The sequence below is a fragment of the Polistes dominula genome, unplaced genomic scaffold (genome assembly GCF_049000335.1).
Source record: "Polistes dominula isolate Pdom_NZ unplaced genomic scaffold, Pdom_raw_medaka contig_82, whole genome shotgun sequence".
NCBI lineage: Eukaryota > Metazoa > Arthropoda > Insecta > Hymenoptera > Vespidae > Polistes > Polistes dominula.
In genome coordinates this window covers 6,542,809-6,557,642 of record NW_028301046.1, presented here as the reverse complement: position 1 = coordinate 6,557,642, position 14,834 = coordinate 6,542,809, and the positions used below count along the sequence as shown (strand labels likewise).

General features: G+C 37.8%; 1 protein-coding gene across 4 annotated transcripts in view; it reads right to left on the bottom strand.

Moving 5' to 3' along the window:
- Positions 1–14,834, bottom strand: part of LOC107068164 (ubiquitin carboxyl-terminal hydrolase 48) — a 65,949-nt gene that overhangs the window by 30,175 nt on the left and 20,940 nt on the right. For 3 of the 4 annotated variants that reach the window (XM_089175265.1, XM_089175264.1, XM_015324304.2), the window contains exons 13-15: positions 13,403–13,509; positions 4,215–4,345; positions 3,567–3,686 (exon numbers count right to left, since the gene is read on the bottom strand). In XM_089175265.1, coding sequence (XP_089031391.1) covers positions 3,567–3,686; positions 4,215–4,345; positions 13,403–13,509 — 358 coding nt within the window. Of the gene's footprint in view, positions 1–3,566; positions 3,687–4,214; positions 4,346–13,402; positions 13,510–14,834 lie in introns of those variants that run through there. The other variant, XR_016177522.1, reaches the window with a different exon arrangement.

Sequence of the window (14,834 nt, the reverse complement as noted above, 5' to 3'; positions counted from 1 at the left end):
GACCATACTTTTCCCTCTTTCGTCGTTTCTCTCATCTTGGATGATCCATTGGTTGGTTGGTTGGTTGGTTGGTTGGTTGGTTGGTTGGTTGGTTGGTTGGTTGGTTGGTTGGTTGGTTGGTCCGATGACGGTGTCGGTGTAAACGCGCAGGTTGCTTCAGTTTTACGAGCGAACGAGTAACCGAGACCTCTTCAACGTTGAGAAAAGGAGAAAGAAAGAGAGAAAAGAAGAATACATTACGCGAAAGAAGATGTGCACACAGAAAGGAGACGTATAAACCCCTGGTTATACCGTTTCCAACGTAAACTGACTTAAACTGTCTGCGAAATAACTCACCTCCTCTTTCTCTACCATTTTCTACTCCGTCCTTTTCCTCCTCCTCCTCCTTAAGAGAAAGAGAAGGATTCCTTTTTTTACATTCTCTAAATTTGTTTAAAGTAATAACGAATTCCTTACGTCTAATTTATTCTCGTATCGTAATTAAAAAAATTGATAATAATATTCCTACGTTGTCAATCGAGTCAATGATTGCATTATATTGAGCTAAATCAAAAAATTATACTAATTTATTTGAAATATAAAATAAAATCATACAATTTATTTTCCTCATCTTTACTTTTTTTTTGACTTAATTCATTGATAGAATTATCGACATAACTGAAAGGATCAATGTAGAGAAAAATGATCAATTACAAAGATAACAAAAAAAAAGATGGCAAATTGTAATAAATAATTTGAAGATAAAAAAAAGAAATAAAATGCAACGATAAACTACAGATTACGATATCAAATAATTCTTAAACAAAACAACGATAATAAAATATTCGTTTATTGGGTAATCGTTCAAAGAAAAAAAAAGGGAAGCAAGAATATGATTTATTTACCAATCCCAAGAACTGTTTATTTTTTTTACTCTATTGTTAAAGACCACAAAAAAAAAGGAAAAAAGGGAAGTCTATATTCCTGTAAGAGTCATGAAACCTCGAAGGCTCTTTCGTTGAAGTCTCCTCTTTCTACTTGTAGCACGAAAACCATCCGACAAAAGCGATAAATAGAGGTAGGTTTAACAGGATCGAGAGAAGGCAAAGTAGGAGTGGCTGGAAAATTGCTGGTGGGTTAAAGCTGTTGGTTAACTAAAGTTCGATCCTTTCATTCTCTTCTTCCAACAACAACAACAACAACAATATCAGCAGAAACTTCGGATGTCTAATCGAAATCTACTACAGCTACTACTAAAGAATTCCAATCGATACGAATCTCACATGCAACTATACTCCCCTAACTACTTATGTTAGTTATAGACAACTACAATAAGAAAATATTTTCCTACAATAAGAAACTTTGTTTCATATATTCAATATGACGATGGCAAATTAAAATAGATATGTATTACGGTGAATGTATTAATGAAAGACAATAGTTAGCGAATATTATCATTTTTATCTTACAGAACGAATCGGTTTCCACAATTAAACGCGTTTTTTTACGTAATTCCACGAATTTCCTGACGACGACATTAAGGCTTATATTCACCTTTCGAATTATTAGAATCTACCAACAGAAACACAGCAGGAACACAGTGGGCTGTAATTACACGGTACTATTGCTTCGAAAGAAATCTCCTACCGTTTCTCTCTCTATCTCTCTTTCTCTCTCTTTCTCTCTCTCTCTTTGAAAGACAACAATGATAACCATCGAAGTTCTTTCGAAGAAATGTCGAAGAAATGGTGAAGAAACACAATACGATATTCTTTTAAGATTATTTTTCTTTTCCTTTTTTTTCTATTTTTTTTTAATTTTTTTCTTCCCCTTTCCCCCCACTTCGTTTCAAAACACCTATAGTTCTCGGACGAAAGAAACGATTGAGAAAAAGAATCGAACGGGTGACTTGGAATGTGATAGAGAAGGTAATATCGAGTTTACGACGATTACGTAAACGCCAACGCCATTGCGAGTTGCCCATCATGTTTCTCTGTCTTTTTCTATGTTTCTGATTATTCTCTTTCTCTTTCTCTCTTTTTCCATCTCTCTCTGTTTCGCGGGCGCAAGCTACCACCACTTGTCCGCACTCGACCATGAAATTCAAACATTTTTATCGAGCTTCGCACCTTTTTGCCAACATGTAAAAAGCGAAGAACGCGCGCTCGCTCGACATATTTCTCTTCTTCTTCAGGATGACGACGATGACGACGATGACGACGATGACGACGACAACGAGGAAAGAAGATGCTGCTACTGTTGATCCGGCACCCTTGATCCTTATCTCCCTCTACCTTTCCCTCTCTCTCTCTTTCGATGTTTTCCAATAACGATCTAAAGCGTGAAGAGTTCTTCTTTTTATCACACCAAAGTGTGTACCCCGTAAAATCGAATAAAATCGAAGAAAGAAATGAATGAATGAACGAACGAACAAATGAATGAACGAATGAATGAATGAAAAAAGATGAAACTTTGTGTATTCCTATTGATGCCTGATGAAAAGAATTTACCAGAAAATATTAGAAAAGATCAACTATCTTGGCTCAAAAGGAATATCTTACGAAGAGACTATGAAAAATATATAGAAGAAGAAGAACAAGAAGATGAAGAAGAAGATGAAGATGAAGAAGAAGAAGCAACGGTAACAGGAAAAAGAAAAAGGATAAGAAATGAGGGAAGAAAGGAGGAATGAAAAGAAAAAAAAAACGAAAAAAAAATAAGAAAAAGAATGAGATAAAGAGAAAGAGAAAGAGAAAGAGAAAGAGAAAGAGAAAGAGAAAGAGAAAGAGAAAGAAAAGGAAAGACCTAGATGGAAGTCTGAGTGGAGCGAAGTGGAGTGAAGTGGAGTGGATAAGTCGGAGGCCTGTTATTAGCGCGAGGTTTATGCTCTTTCGGCTTTTTGCCGGTTGCCCAAGCCAAGAAAGGGAGATGTGGTCCCAGCCCTCGCAATATAAATACGCTTAATAGTTTAAGCACACTGCCAGGGCCCAGGCATATGCTAACCAGCCATAACTACGCTTTACTACTTTTGTCCGGCGATGCGCCAACCAACCAGCCAGCCAGTCAGCCCGAGGAAGGCAACCCAACCAATGAACGAGGTACGGGGGATGCTCGGATATAGGAACAGAAAAGGAAACTGGAAAAGATAGGATTAACGAACAAGCTACCTTAAACTTATTGCAGTTCAGTTTCACCTTCAACCAGGGGGTGGTAGCTGATTAACCGATTGACTGAATGTGTGTTTGTCGATGATCGTCTCGTTTAACAAATAATCGGACGAATTTTATTTTATTGATTCACTTGTTTTTTTTCTTTTTTTTTTAATTAACCGTTCACGTACCGGAGGGTTTAAAAAAAATATGATCGAAAAAAGCCGAGCAACACAACAGTGCTCCGTCGAGTTAAGTGTCGAAAAAAGCCAAAGAGCGCAATTGCGCACCACCTTTAATTATAGGTCGGCAATCTGTGGGAGCATGCCGCCGTTAGTTGTCTTTATCGACGAAATGCGCTGGGTTTTTTTTCGACGAGAAATCTAAAAAGCTCGAAAGCGACTTATGATGGTACTCAAACGATTAAAATATCCTTACCATAACTTTTAGTTCCTTCAATGTTATCTCCGACGAAACTTTCAATTCGTGGGATCCTTTGACTTTTCTTCTTGTCCTAGAAGGTCTCGAATTGTTCATCTTTGGTCTTTTAGCGGCGACCTGCAACAACGTGTTCAAACGCGTCATATTAATTTTTATAATCCCATTTCTTACCTTACAAACGAGAATACTTTTCTAAGAAGATATAAGAAAGAAAAAATATGTGAGGATCTTTTTTGAAAAAAAAAACGAAAAAATTAAGAGAAATAAGATGCTATATTTTTAAGACAATCAAACGTAATAACAATTATTATTGTTTTTAATATTATTATTATTATTACTATAAGAGAAACGAGATTCTGAAAGAATCGTCTTATCGGGTAACATCAAACTAAAGGTGCGACCGGTTTCTGAAGAAGAAAACTATCTCTCTTTCTCTCTCTGGTGACTCGGCACGTAGGGCCATTAACAAAATTCCTCGTCGTCCATCTTCGAGGACTACGAATAAGAGATCTTGAATTGAAAAAAGAGAGAGAGAGAAATAAAGAATTCTCGAATGAAGCGCCAACGAAAAGGACAATCGAGACGTTTTCCTTTCGATCTAATACCAGATACGCAAAATAAAAAAAATTTTTTATTAAAAATGACCTCTGTTGTGATCTCCGCCTTGAAATCGTCACTGTCATCGACACATTTGATATAAATAACAGCCTTATCGTATTTGAGACTCTCAAGTCTTTCTTGTTCCACCCTCGCTAACATGCAAGATGCACAGGAATCTGAAAACAAAGAAAATTGAGTTGTACAAATGTTTTTTTATTACTCATTCGGGGAAAGTACTATCTTTTCGGTTGCTATTGGGGTCGGAAAGACGCTGTTTACATACTTTACAATAACAACACGCATTTTGAGTAAAATAAATGTCAATTTGAGTGCGGAGAATTTACTTGTCGCATCCCAATTTTACTTACCGCACGAAAATTGACGATAAAAAGAACACAATGAAAGTGTCAATATTATAGGCGATAAGATTAATATGTAGTTCTTTCTGTATTTTATTTCTTGTTTAAAAAGGCTATCTTAGACGATAAGATTAATATTTAGTTCTTCATTTATTTTATTTCTTGTTTGAATACGCTATCGATCTTGGTGAAAGGAAACTCCACTCGGAAATTGAGGGGAAACGATATTCCGGTGTTTAAAAAAAACCAAGTTCCGTTATGCAAATTAATTTACTTAAATTTTTTTAACTTTTTCAGTATTGCTTGTGGAGAGGGGGTCTCCCCCCCCCCAACCCCCGCCGGGGCTCTGCCCCTGGACCCCAATTATGTACCAAATATGTCCCCGCATTCGTAATAAAAAATAGTATATGCAACTAGTGCGTAATCGACAACTTTACGCACTAGTTGCATAATATACTATTAGTTTCATTTACGATCAGATATTTTCTGACAACATTTCAAAGGTTCCATCTAATTTGTAATATGTTAACCTCGAGAACACCCTTTGCTCTCTGACGTTGCTAGTAGTAAGAGCATTACTCTGCTTAGATTCGATCGACGACCCTTTGGGAATGAAAAAGAGAGTGAGAGAGAGAGAGAGAAAGAGAAGAGAAGAGAAGAGAAGAGAAGAGAAGAGAAGAGAAGAGAAAGTTATAAAGTCGAAGAGGAACGGTAACTCGTGCGACCACGTGTACAAGTGTAGTAGGAAAGCGCTGATGGCGAGAGATGGTAGCTCTTATCCCATGTATAATAGATTGCTTGCGGCGGCCGAGATTAATACAGTAATTAATAATATACGGTGACCAGGGCACCATAAGAAGCAGCCATTGTTGCTTGCCGGACAGCGCAAAAAGCACTGGGCTTGGAGGCCGTCGCCTCTCAGGAGCGTTACGTCATGTTCAGACAGTTTTCCAAGGGTTGTTGGAGAAAGAGAAGAAGGGGGTGAAGAAAGGAAGGAAGGAAGGAAGGAAGGAAAGAGGTTTGACTCTTTCTCTCACTCGCTCTCTCTCTTCTTCCTAGTAGGAGTTGGTAGTCACCCTACGAGCCGACCCCAAATGAATTCGAATGTTCGTCCACCCCATGGCCCTTCTAATTACCGACGTGAGCACCGATATCGAAAGGACCGTGAAACGTGCCGTGACACCGACCTACCGAAAGATTATCTTCGCAAAAAGCCGTGTCAGTTTCGTGCAGGTCCATACAATCAACGATAATCGATAATTTAAACAAATATATGGGCCGCTTATTTTGAAAGTGGTCTATCTCCATTTTCCAAAAAATTCGAATTAGCTACCGTAATAGTTATATTTTTACATAATCTTTTCATTCTGAAGCAATTTGTTACAAATATACTTAAAATCATGAAGATATTATAACAGTATAACTCGTTAGTATCTTGTACGTATATTTTTCATTGCATTGAAACGCAAACCCTTCAATATTTCGATTGGAACATAAATGGAGGTAGGCCTCTTTCAAAGTAGACTGCTCATATATATATATATTCATTTCATATGTTTTATTTTATTATTCTTTTTCGTTCCAAGCTAATATAAAAATAATACTTTTATAAAAGTATACGATGCGAGACAAGAAATTTGTTCAAATTATTTACAATTCGTTTGAAATAAACTGTGTAACTATAGTAATAAAATTTAAATGAAACGAAATAATAATACGAGATGGAAAAATGGTTGATATTGAAAATATTAAGTGAAACTTATCAAGATAGTTATCTTTATAGTTGAAAGACACGATACGATTCCCAATTCTCATTCGATTTTATGACATACCAAAAGAGACCATAAACGATTTACCAAAGAAGAGTCACATCGACCTAGACAAACCTTCAGACTGAGGTTTATTGAGGAACGATACACACAATCGTGAGTAGAGTCCACTGGTTGCTCGCTCTAAGCAACCGTGTATTTCCCTAAAGTGCCATCGGAGAGCAGTCAAACCATAAACGGTAGTCGATAGGAAGCAAAAACTTGGCTGAGATCTGGAAGAGAAGTTTCGCGGGTTAGAGTAGAAGGGTCGATTCCTTAGGATTTTATCCTCTCCAATGCTCAACGAGAATCCTTCCCGATTCGGCTCGTGGCGAACGAAATCGGAGATTTAACACAGTGAACAAGCAAACTTTTACTACTAACTTTGATCCGATCTCGATTTGAACGAATTTAGTTTAGAAGAAGAAGAAGAAAAGAAAGAAGAGAGGACGCCTGTGAGAAGAAGTTTCTTCTTGTCGATGGAATATCGTTCTGAGAAAGATGTCCACTAAAGTAAGATCAAATCTTGAGATTAAGAGTATCAACGAATCGTACGATTTAAAAACTAATTTTCTATTATAACGCTAAAGTAAATTTAAAGTCACGTACTTATGAATGTTCCATCTGTTTAACATTCGATTAAACATTCGACAAAATATTTATGAAATTTGTAATATTTCTGTAATTAAACTGCCTAACTTATATGCAAACGAGAAAAAAAATTGTACTGCAAAACATTTAATGACTTTATCGTTAGATAATTTATTTCAAAAATATAAGAACCTAGTATCCTTTGATGTGAATTCCAAAATGTTACAATGTTAAAAATATTAGCAAATAAAAAATCGCATATCAAATGTGATGAAGAAAAAGAAAAAGTGAAACAACATTCATAGAATCCTAGAGTTGATTATAGCCGACAAATCAAAAGGACACTCGGCTACCGTAAAAGTTAAGAAGCCGAGATCCCATATTGGGAATTACTAAGGCACGGAAGCGTGAAAGACCGGACTTATATTAGGGTAGAAACGAAAAGAGAAGCTGCTGTTGCTGTTGCTGCTGCATCGTGGACGGTAAAAATTGGCGAAGGAGAGGGGAAAACAAAAAAAAAACAAAAAAGCGAACGATCGTCACGGTTAGACGAAAAGCAAGAATGGTCGTTGGCGAACGCCTCGGAGCACGAAACGCGATCCGAAGGGGTCTGTCGCGTCATCCGGTGAGGTGATTAATGTGATGCTGAGGAGGAAAAAAAAAGAAAAAAGAAAAAGAAAGGAAAGGAAAGGAAGGTCGATGCTTAGAAATTGAGAAAGTCGTAAAAGTAATGATGCGCGTGCCACTCGAAATTCTTCTAACATTGCATTTAATAAGACTACGACAACATTTTCATCATCAAATTTCTCCCAAGTGTCTTTTTCTCAAAGAAAAAAGAAAAAAAGAAAAATATTACAAATCCAATCTTTCAAGCAGACGTGCATTCACTATTTTTAAATATCTTACTTTTGTTTATTATTATTATTATTATTATTAACAAGAAAAAAGAAAAGAAAAGACAAGTATCTCTTGATCGTTCAGACACGTTTTAGCTAATCTCCGAAAAGTTGGTATAAGGTCTTCGATCAAAATCGAAAACACGTTAAGGAAAGGAAAAAAAAGGAAGGTGTGGCGGGTGATATTATATTAAAAAGACTCTATGACTTTCATTCATAACTCTGAATTGAACACGTGAATGAAAGATTGATGCTTTCTCTCCACCCCCCCCCCCCTCTCCTCTCTCTTATATCCTTAACGTTGAGAGGGAAAGTATGGATGATCATTTTTTCTTCCTTTTTGTATTCTTTCCTCTTTTATATAAATAAAAATAATAAATATGATATTTGTCACACAATAGAACATATAATAATCTTTCAATAATATACACAATTGAATGAATTAAAATGATTTTTTCTAATCGCAAGATAAAACAAAAAAAGGAAAGGAAAGGATAGACGAGGTAAAGGTAAAATAGGAGCATTTTGGTTCCTTTAAGTGAAACGACAGTTTGTTGGAAGTAACTTAAGGATCGTATCTTCGCGTCGAAGAAATGAAGGAGGTTGGTGTAGTAACAATGATTTTGCTAACGAACGTCTTCGAGAGCGCCACAACAAAGTCGAAAGGTAATCCTCTTAGATGACAACGTAGTAGGAAAGCTTGCGTATACGCGTGTAATCGGGGCTTAAATGCGGTATTACCAGTTGGCTGTTTCTCGAATCTACAAACGGAATCTTCACAAAACCACCTTTCAAGATGGAACCAAAATAAAAGGGATACAAAAAATTCTGATCAGAAAAAGAAAAAAAAATGAAAACAAAAACAAAGATTAGCGGAAAATATAAGGAGACGTTTAAATCGATCTATTTCATTAAATTTCATTAAAAAAAGAATCAAAAAGAAATAAATATTTTCGTTACAAAAGCTAAATGTAATATAATATAATATGATGCAGTGAAACATCAAAAGTCTTAAGGGTTTTTTTTTTTACGTAGTTGACACTTTGAGGAGAAAGCCGTGAAGAAAAAGAGAATAGATAGAGAACCTAAACGAGCTTTCTCCTTGTTTTATCTTGTTTTCCACCTCCCTATATTCCACATTGGAGAGTCCGCAGGGCCGAGCATCGGTCATCTAAGCGCTCCATTTAATCCTGGAGGAAAAGGAACCCTCGTTGAGCACGGACAAGTGGGGATCTCCTAGCAGGATAAGAGAAGAGAAGAGAAGGACCAAGAAGAAGGAAGAGGAGGAAAAGATGGAAAGGGAAGAGAAGGGAAGAGAAGGGAATGAGGTTGGGTTAACGTTCGTGTACCACGGTATAGGACTTCAACGCTAATTCGACTCAACGAAATATCTCTCCTGCACGAGTTTTCTTCCTTTCTCTTGCGATTACCTAAACGAAATTACTTCCTCGCCCTATGAGAAGAAAAACGATCTATGTCTCTTTGTCTTATCACGCCTTTTAAGCACCCCCCACCCTTTTTTCTGTATGTATGTATTTGTATTATTTAGAAAATGACAAATAAATTAATCCCTACGACGAATTCGATTATACGTTAAAATAACGTTTTTGTTTTTTTTTTTAGATCGTTGAAAATCAATCGAGTATATTATCGTATCGGAATAAAACAATATTACTAAAAGGGAACTAAGAAGAACACAATAATAAAGGCGTGTTCATTGCTAGTAGGATGCATATATTAAGATGTGTCCGGCACACTTGTCGCAGAAAAGGGAGGAGAGAGCTAACAAATGTCTCTCCTGAAGCAGCGTTTGACCCCTGCTAAGACCCCAACAAACCTTCTCTCAGGAATCTAAATCTCGACTCGACTTGAAAACGTATTTCCCCTCCCCTCCTCTTCCCTATTTGTCCTCTCTCCTTCCCGCCATCATAGCGCAACGTCCAAGTGAAGCAGTGCAACTGAAGCTGCTACCACATTCTCCACCCTTTGTAGGAAACTAATCAGCAAATTCGTGTTCTAAATCTAAATCGCCGTCCGAATATTAATTCGAGACCGGCCACCTCTATCTATCTCTATCCCTATCTCTTTTACTTCCTTCCATAGTTTCTATCTATGTATCTTGTTCTCTCTCTTTCTTTCTCTCACTCTCACACATACATACTCTGCCTCTCTATCTATCTTTGTCCGTGTGTCCGTTCGGTTCTCCTGGTTTTGCGATACAGACGCAGAGAAGTCAGTACCGTAGCTACGGACACGCCTGATTTGTAGCGCAGCCTGGCGCCTAAGCGATATTTACGAGCGTCGTTCGTAGAATCGAAACGCCGTACGCAACAACGACGACAACGACGACACGCTAACTTTTAAAGAAATGCTTTTTTAATTGCATATAAAACTGGTGACTACCAGGAAGGAAACCCTTTTTCTTTTTCTTGCAAACGCAATTCAATCTAACTCAAACATTACTATCAACAGTGTTTTCAAGAATTAACGATAATTATTGTCAATTTAAAATAAGAATTGTGGTTCTATAATTTTAATCTAATCCGAATAAATCTAAATTTTGAAACTAAAAAAAATATAATACTCATAATTACCATATATGATTTATCATATAACACAACAAAGAATATTGTATTGCAAAAGATTTTCGTCACCCCCACTCACCCCTGACGTAATGGTAAATTGTAATACCAAATAATCATAGTAAATCGTCTGACATTTCTATTTCCAAACGGGCTTATGTGGCGGACAAGTTCAACATCAAGGTTTCTCGTTAAGTCGTCGATCGTCTTTTGCCACTCGACCATTAACCGAGTGTGTTTCTCCTATGAGAAACATTTCTTTCTTTCTTCCTTGGTACTCCTCCTCTTTCCCCTCTTTCCCCTCCTTCTCCTCTTCTTCCGACGGCATCGTCATCATCAAGAAAGGAAAAGGATAGATAGAAAAGAGTAGGCAACATCGGTTAGGGCGGTATTCAATCGCGTCACCTCCGGTTCTCCTTACGAGCTCGACGAGTTGGCAGGAGTTGAGTTTAGTTCAGTTAAGTTAAGTTAAGTTGATATGATTTGAGTTGAGTTGAGTTGAGTTGAGTTGAGTTGAGTTGAGTTGAGTTGAGTTGAGTTGAGTTGAGTTGAGTTGAGTTGAGTTGAGTTGAGTTGAGTTGAGTTGAGTTGAGTTGAGTTGAGCTGCTGCTGTTACTGCTGCTTAGACGAGGGCACCGCAGACTGTCGGGTGATTGATACGAGGTTGGACGGTGCCTAATGTGCCCTCGTGTACGAGAGAAAGACGCCAGAAAAGAGGGAGAAAAGAAGAGACGACGATGACGACGGAGGAAAGGAGAGGGGTGGGAGGAAGAGAGAAAGAGATAGAGAGAAACGACCACCCTCCAAGGCTTTAAGAGTGGAACGATCGTCCGGCCGAAGCTCGTTAGTCAGGGCCGTATCAGTCACCGAAAGCAACCACCGATTTTTTGTCCTCCTTTCACCTCCTCCCTTTTCTCTATCTATCTATCTATCTATCTATCTATCTATCTATCTATCTATCTATCTATCTATCTATCTATCTATTTATCTATTTCTCTCTCTTTCTCTCTTTCATTCTACCGCTTTCACCCACCAAATTCGAGAGCACGATCCGTACCCTTAAAATAAGCTAAATTGTCTGTTTGTTCTAGACTCGTCGGTCTTCGTCTTGCATGTTGAAAGAAAGAAAGAAAGAAAGAGAAAGAGAAAAAGAGAGAAAGAAAAAGAGAGAGATAAAGGGTGTAATTTAAAGGACAAGAGGGGTAGGCAATTATCGTAGCCACGTAATGAGAGGAAAATTCTTCCCCGAAAGAAGATTATTTGAAAGTTATAATCTAATGCAAGAAAAGAGAAACATCTCCATTTCCTATGGAATTAACTCGATCGAGTTGTCGAAAGAAGAAGGTTTTGTTTCTGATTAGATAGATAAGAGATAGAAAATCAAAGAGAAATAACTGAGGAACAGCGAAAGGCCCAAACGAAATCTTCTGTGTGTGGCTCCGGTTTCGCGTTTGCAATTTAAATGGTTGGTGTCCGGCCGTCCAGAACGGCGGGCGGGCGAGCAACAAACCAACCAGGCAACCAAACACAAACAGAGTCAAACACAACCAGAGTCAAGCAAGCAAGCAAGCAAGTCAAGCAAGCAAGCAACCAGGCAGGCCGGTGAGGAACTTCGAAAACGTGCCTTGACAAATGTCGATGAAAGAAAAAAAAATATATAAAAAGGAAGGAAGGAAGGCTAAAGGAATGGAAGTGAGGGTAGGTCCACGAGCGATAGACGGACAAGACAATGGGATGTTTAGAGATATTCGTGTTACGTCCCGCCAACCAAACGGACGTACGTACCAGTTCTACTTCGTGAAACCCACACGGACGTCCTTCTTTCTCTCTTCAATCTCGTCTTTCTCATCCTTCTACGACTACTCTCCCTATCACCCCACCTTTTACTTCGGAAAGCCAATTTGCCTGCCAGACGGACGACAAAGTAGATCGCACCTTACTCTCTCTTTTTTTCTTCTTTTATCCTCTTGCTTGACCCATATTTTTTTCTTTTTTTTTTTGAAATCTTTATACAACTCTTAAACATTTCTTTTTATATCTACCGATTTACTTTTCTAATTCCAATTATCACTTATTATTGCTGATACGACAGATAACGATCTTCTAATACTAACTAAGTAGAGAAAATAAGAAAAAAAAATATTCTACTCTGATAACGTGCTGATGTATCAATTAAGCGGTAAAACGAATCGGCCGATTAACGACTCTTTTCTTCTCTTTATTCCGCTATAGGACCGTTCGATCTTATCGGCAATTCATTTTCGTACAATTCGATAGAGGTCATTATGTAAACGATCCTCCCTCGTCCTCGTCAGATCGTTACCAATGTTCTCTCTCTCTCTCTTTCTCCCTCTTTCTGCCAACCTCTATATTCCCTTTCGGTGAAGCACGGTGTGTAGTGAACGTACGAGGAATATAAGCGCGAGTAGCTATAAAACGTTTACTTTCAACCTAGTGGTCCTCTTTTTTCTTTCTTTCTTTCTTTCTTTCTTTCTTTCTCTCTCTTTCTTTCTCTCTCTTTCTTTCTCTCTCTCTCTCTCTCTCTCTCTCTCTCTCTCTCTCTCTCTCTCTCTCTCTCTCTCTCTCGCATTTTCATTCACTCCCTTTGGTTTAAGCCAAGAAGGAATAATGCCAAAAGACATTAGCAGTTGATTTACATAAATCTCCCTTCTCCCTTACCCTTAGAACTTCCCTAACAGATCCTAGAGAGTGTCTTTCATTATAATTAAGAAGTATCTTGAAAATTAACCGACAGAAAAAAAAACAAGCGGCACTAGCCGACCGACCAATAATGACACGACGAGAGAAGAAGGGAAAGAGATTTAAATGGAGTGCTTCGTAGAGTCTTTTAAAATTCCTTCCTCTTGACCCCCTCCCCTCTTCTTCCTCCCCCTTTTCTTTTCTTTTTTTTTCTTTTTCTATGTTTTATAAATCGATCGATCCAAAAGTTTCATTACAAAACAATAATAAATTTTTTTATTGTATTTTACGTCTTACCTGGTTGCGTCTTAAAATCTGTGCCATTCTTTTTGATCGTAATTACATGGTCGGCGTCATAAAACTGCGTCAATTTCGACCATTCTTCTGCGGTGACCACGCTGTACCTGGACAAACAACACCAAATGCCAAACATAAATTTAATACAATAATTAACGTTTTGCAATAAGTTATCATATTAAAAAATGAAATATTTCCACGATCCAAATCGCGTAATTTACGATAAGAAGAAAAACAAAAAGATTCAATTCGTCGATTAAAATTCGAAACAAAGGCATCGGAAGGTAAAAGTGCAACGGACTCCTTTCTTCTTCTTCCTCCTTGTACCGTCCAGCAAGCAAGGACGGAAGGTAGGTAGGTAGATAGGTAGGAAGAAAGGAAGGAAGGAAGCAGACTCGGCAAGGTAGAATTCGCGATTTCCAAAGAGCGAGGCTGAATCCGTGATGGTTTTTGCCTCGTCTCCCTTAATTATACCGCAAATTAGAAATTTCTTGCGGGTCCGCAGCACCGCGCTTTTTGCTCTACAATTGTGCACCCGATCCTGGCGCGGTTTCTGAGCCTCGCGTAGCATCACCTAGGAATTTCAGAATGCCGAGAAAGAGAAAGAGAACGAGAAAAAGAGAAAGAGAAAGAGAGAGAGAGATCAATAATATTTTCTCTCTGTAAACAGGAGCTTCTAAATGAGTTTCATCTATGTTACAATCGTCTATTAATCTTCGCTACCGCTACCAACATTTCGAAAATTCGCATTTGTTCAATAGAACAAAAAGAATAATTTCATGGATATTTGGTATTACAAACGTTTCGATTTACTTACGCATATACAATTTCAAACGTTTTATTTTGTGTGTTTTTTATTTTGTCTTTCTTTTCATTTTGTGTAGAAAAATAAAGAAACGAAATGTATCCTAATTCTCGTAAATAATCGACGAAAATGACTTGCAACATTGGCCAAAGAGAGAGAGAGAAAGAGAGATAGAGATAGATAGATAGAAAAGGAACGGAGAAACGACGGATGACTCTCACAAGCGATAATTAGTTGCGTGACATTAATTTCGATTCAGCGCAATATGCTGCGCTGCCTCATTTGAATTTTCAGAGAACAAAAAAGCGTGGACGAGCTTGTCGTCTCTCCTGTGTATTTGCCTAACGCCCGAATAATAGTCGTAGCGAGATAGAAGATGAGAGAGAGAAAGAGAGAGAATGAATGAATGGGGGAAGGAACGACGGAAGGCTTATGGTGAAAAAAAAATTTTTTTTAATGTTTAATGCCGCAATCAATGACTCTACCCCTTTCCCCCATCCAACGTTCTTGAACCTTTTATGTTTTCCACGCCTTCTTGATCGTGACTATGCTCTCTTGAAATTTTCCACTTATACACTCTATCGTTCAAATATTTCCATCAAAGTGAAGAAAATAAGAAGATAGGAA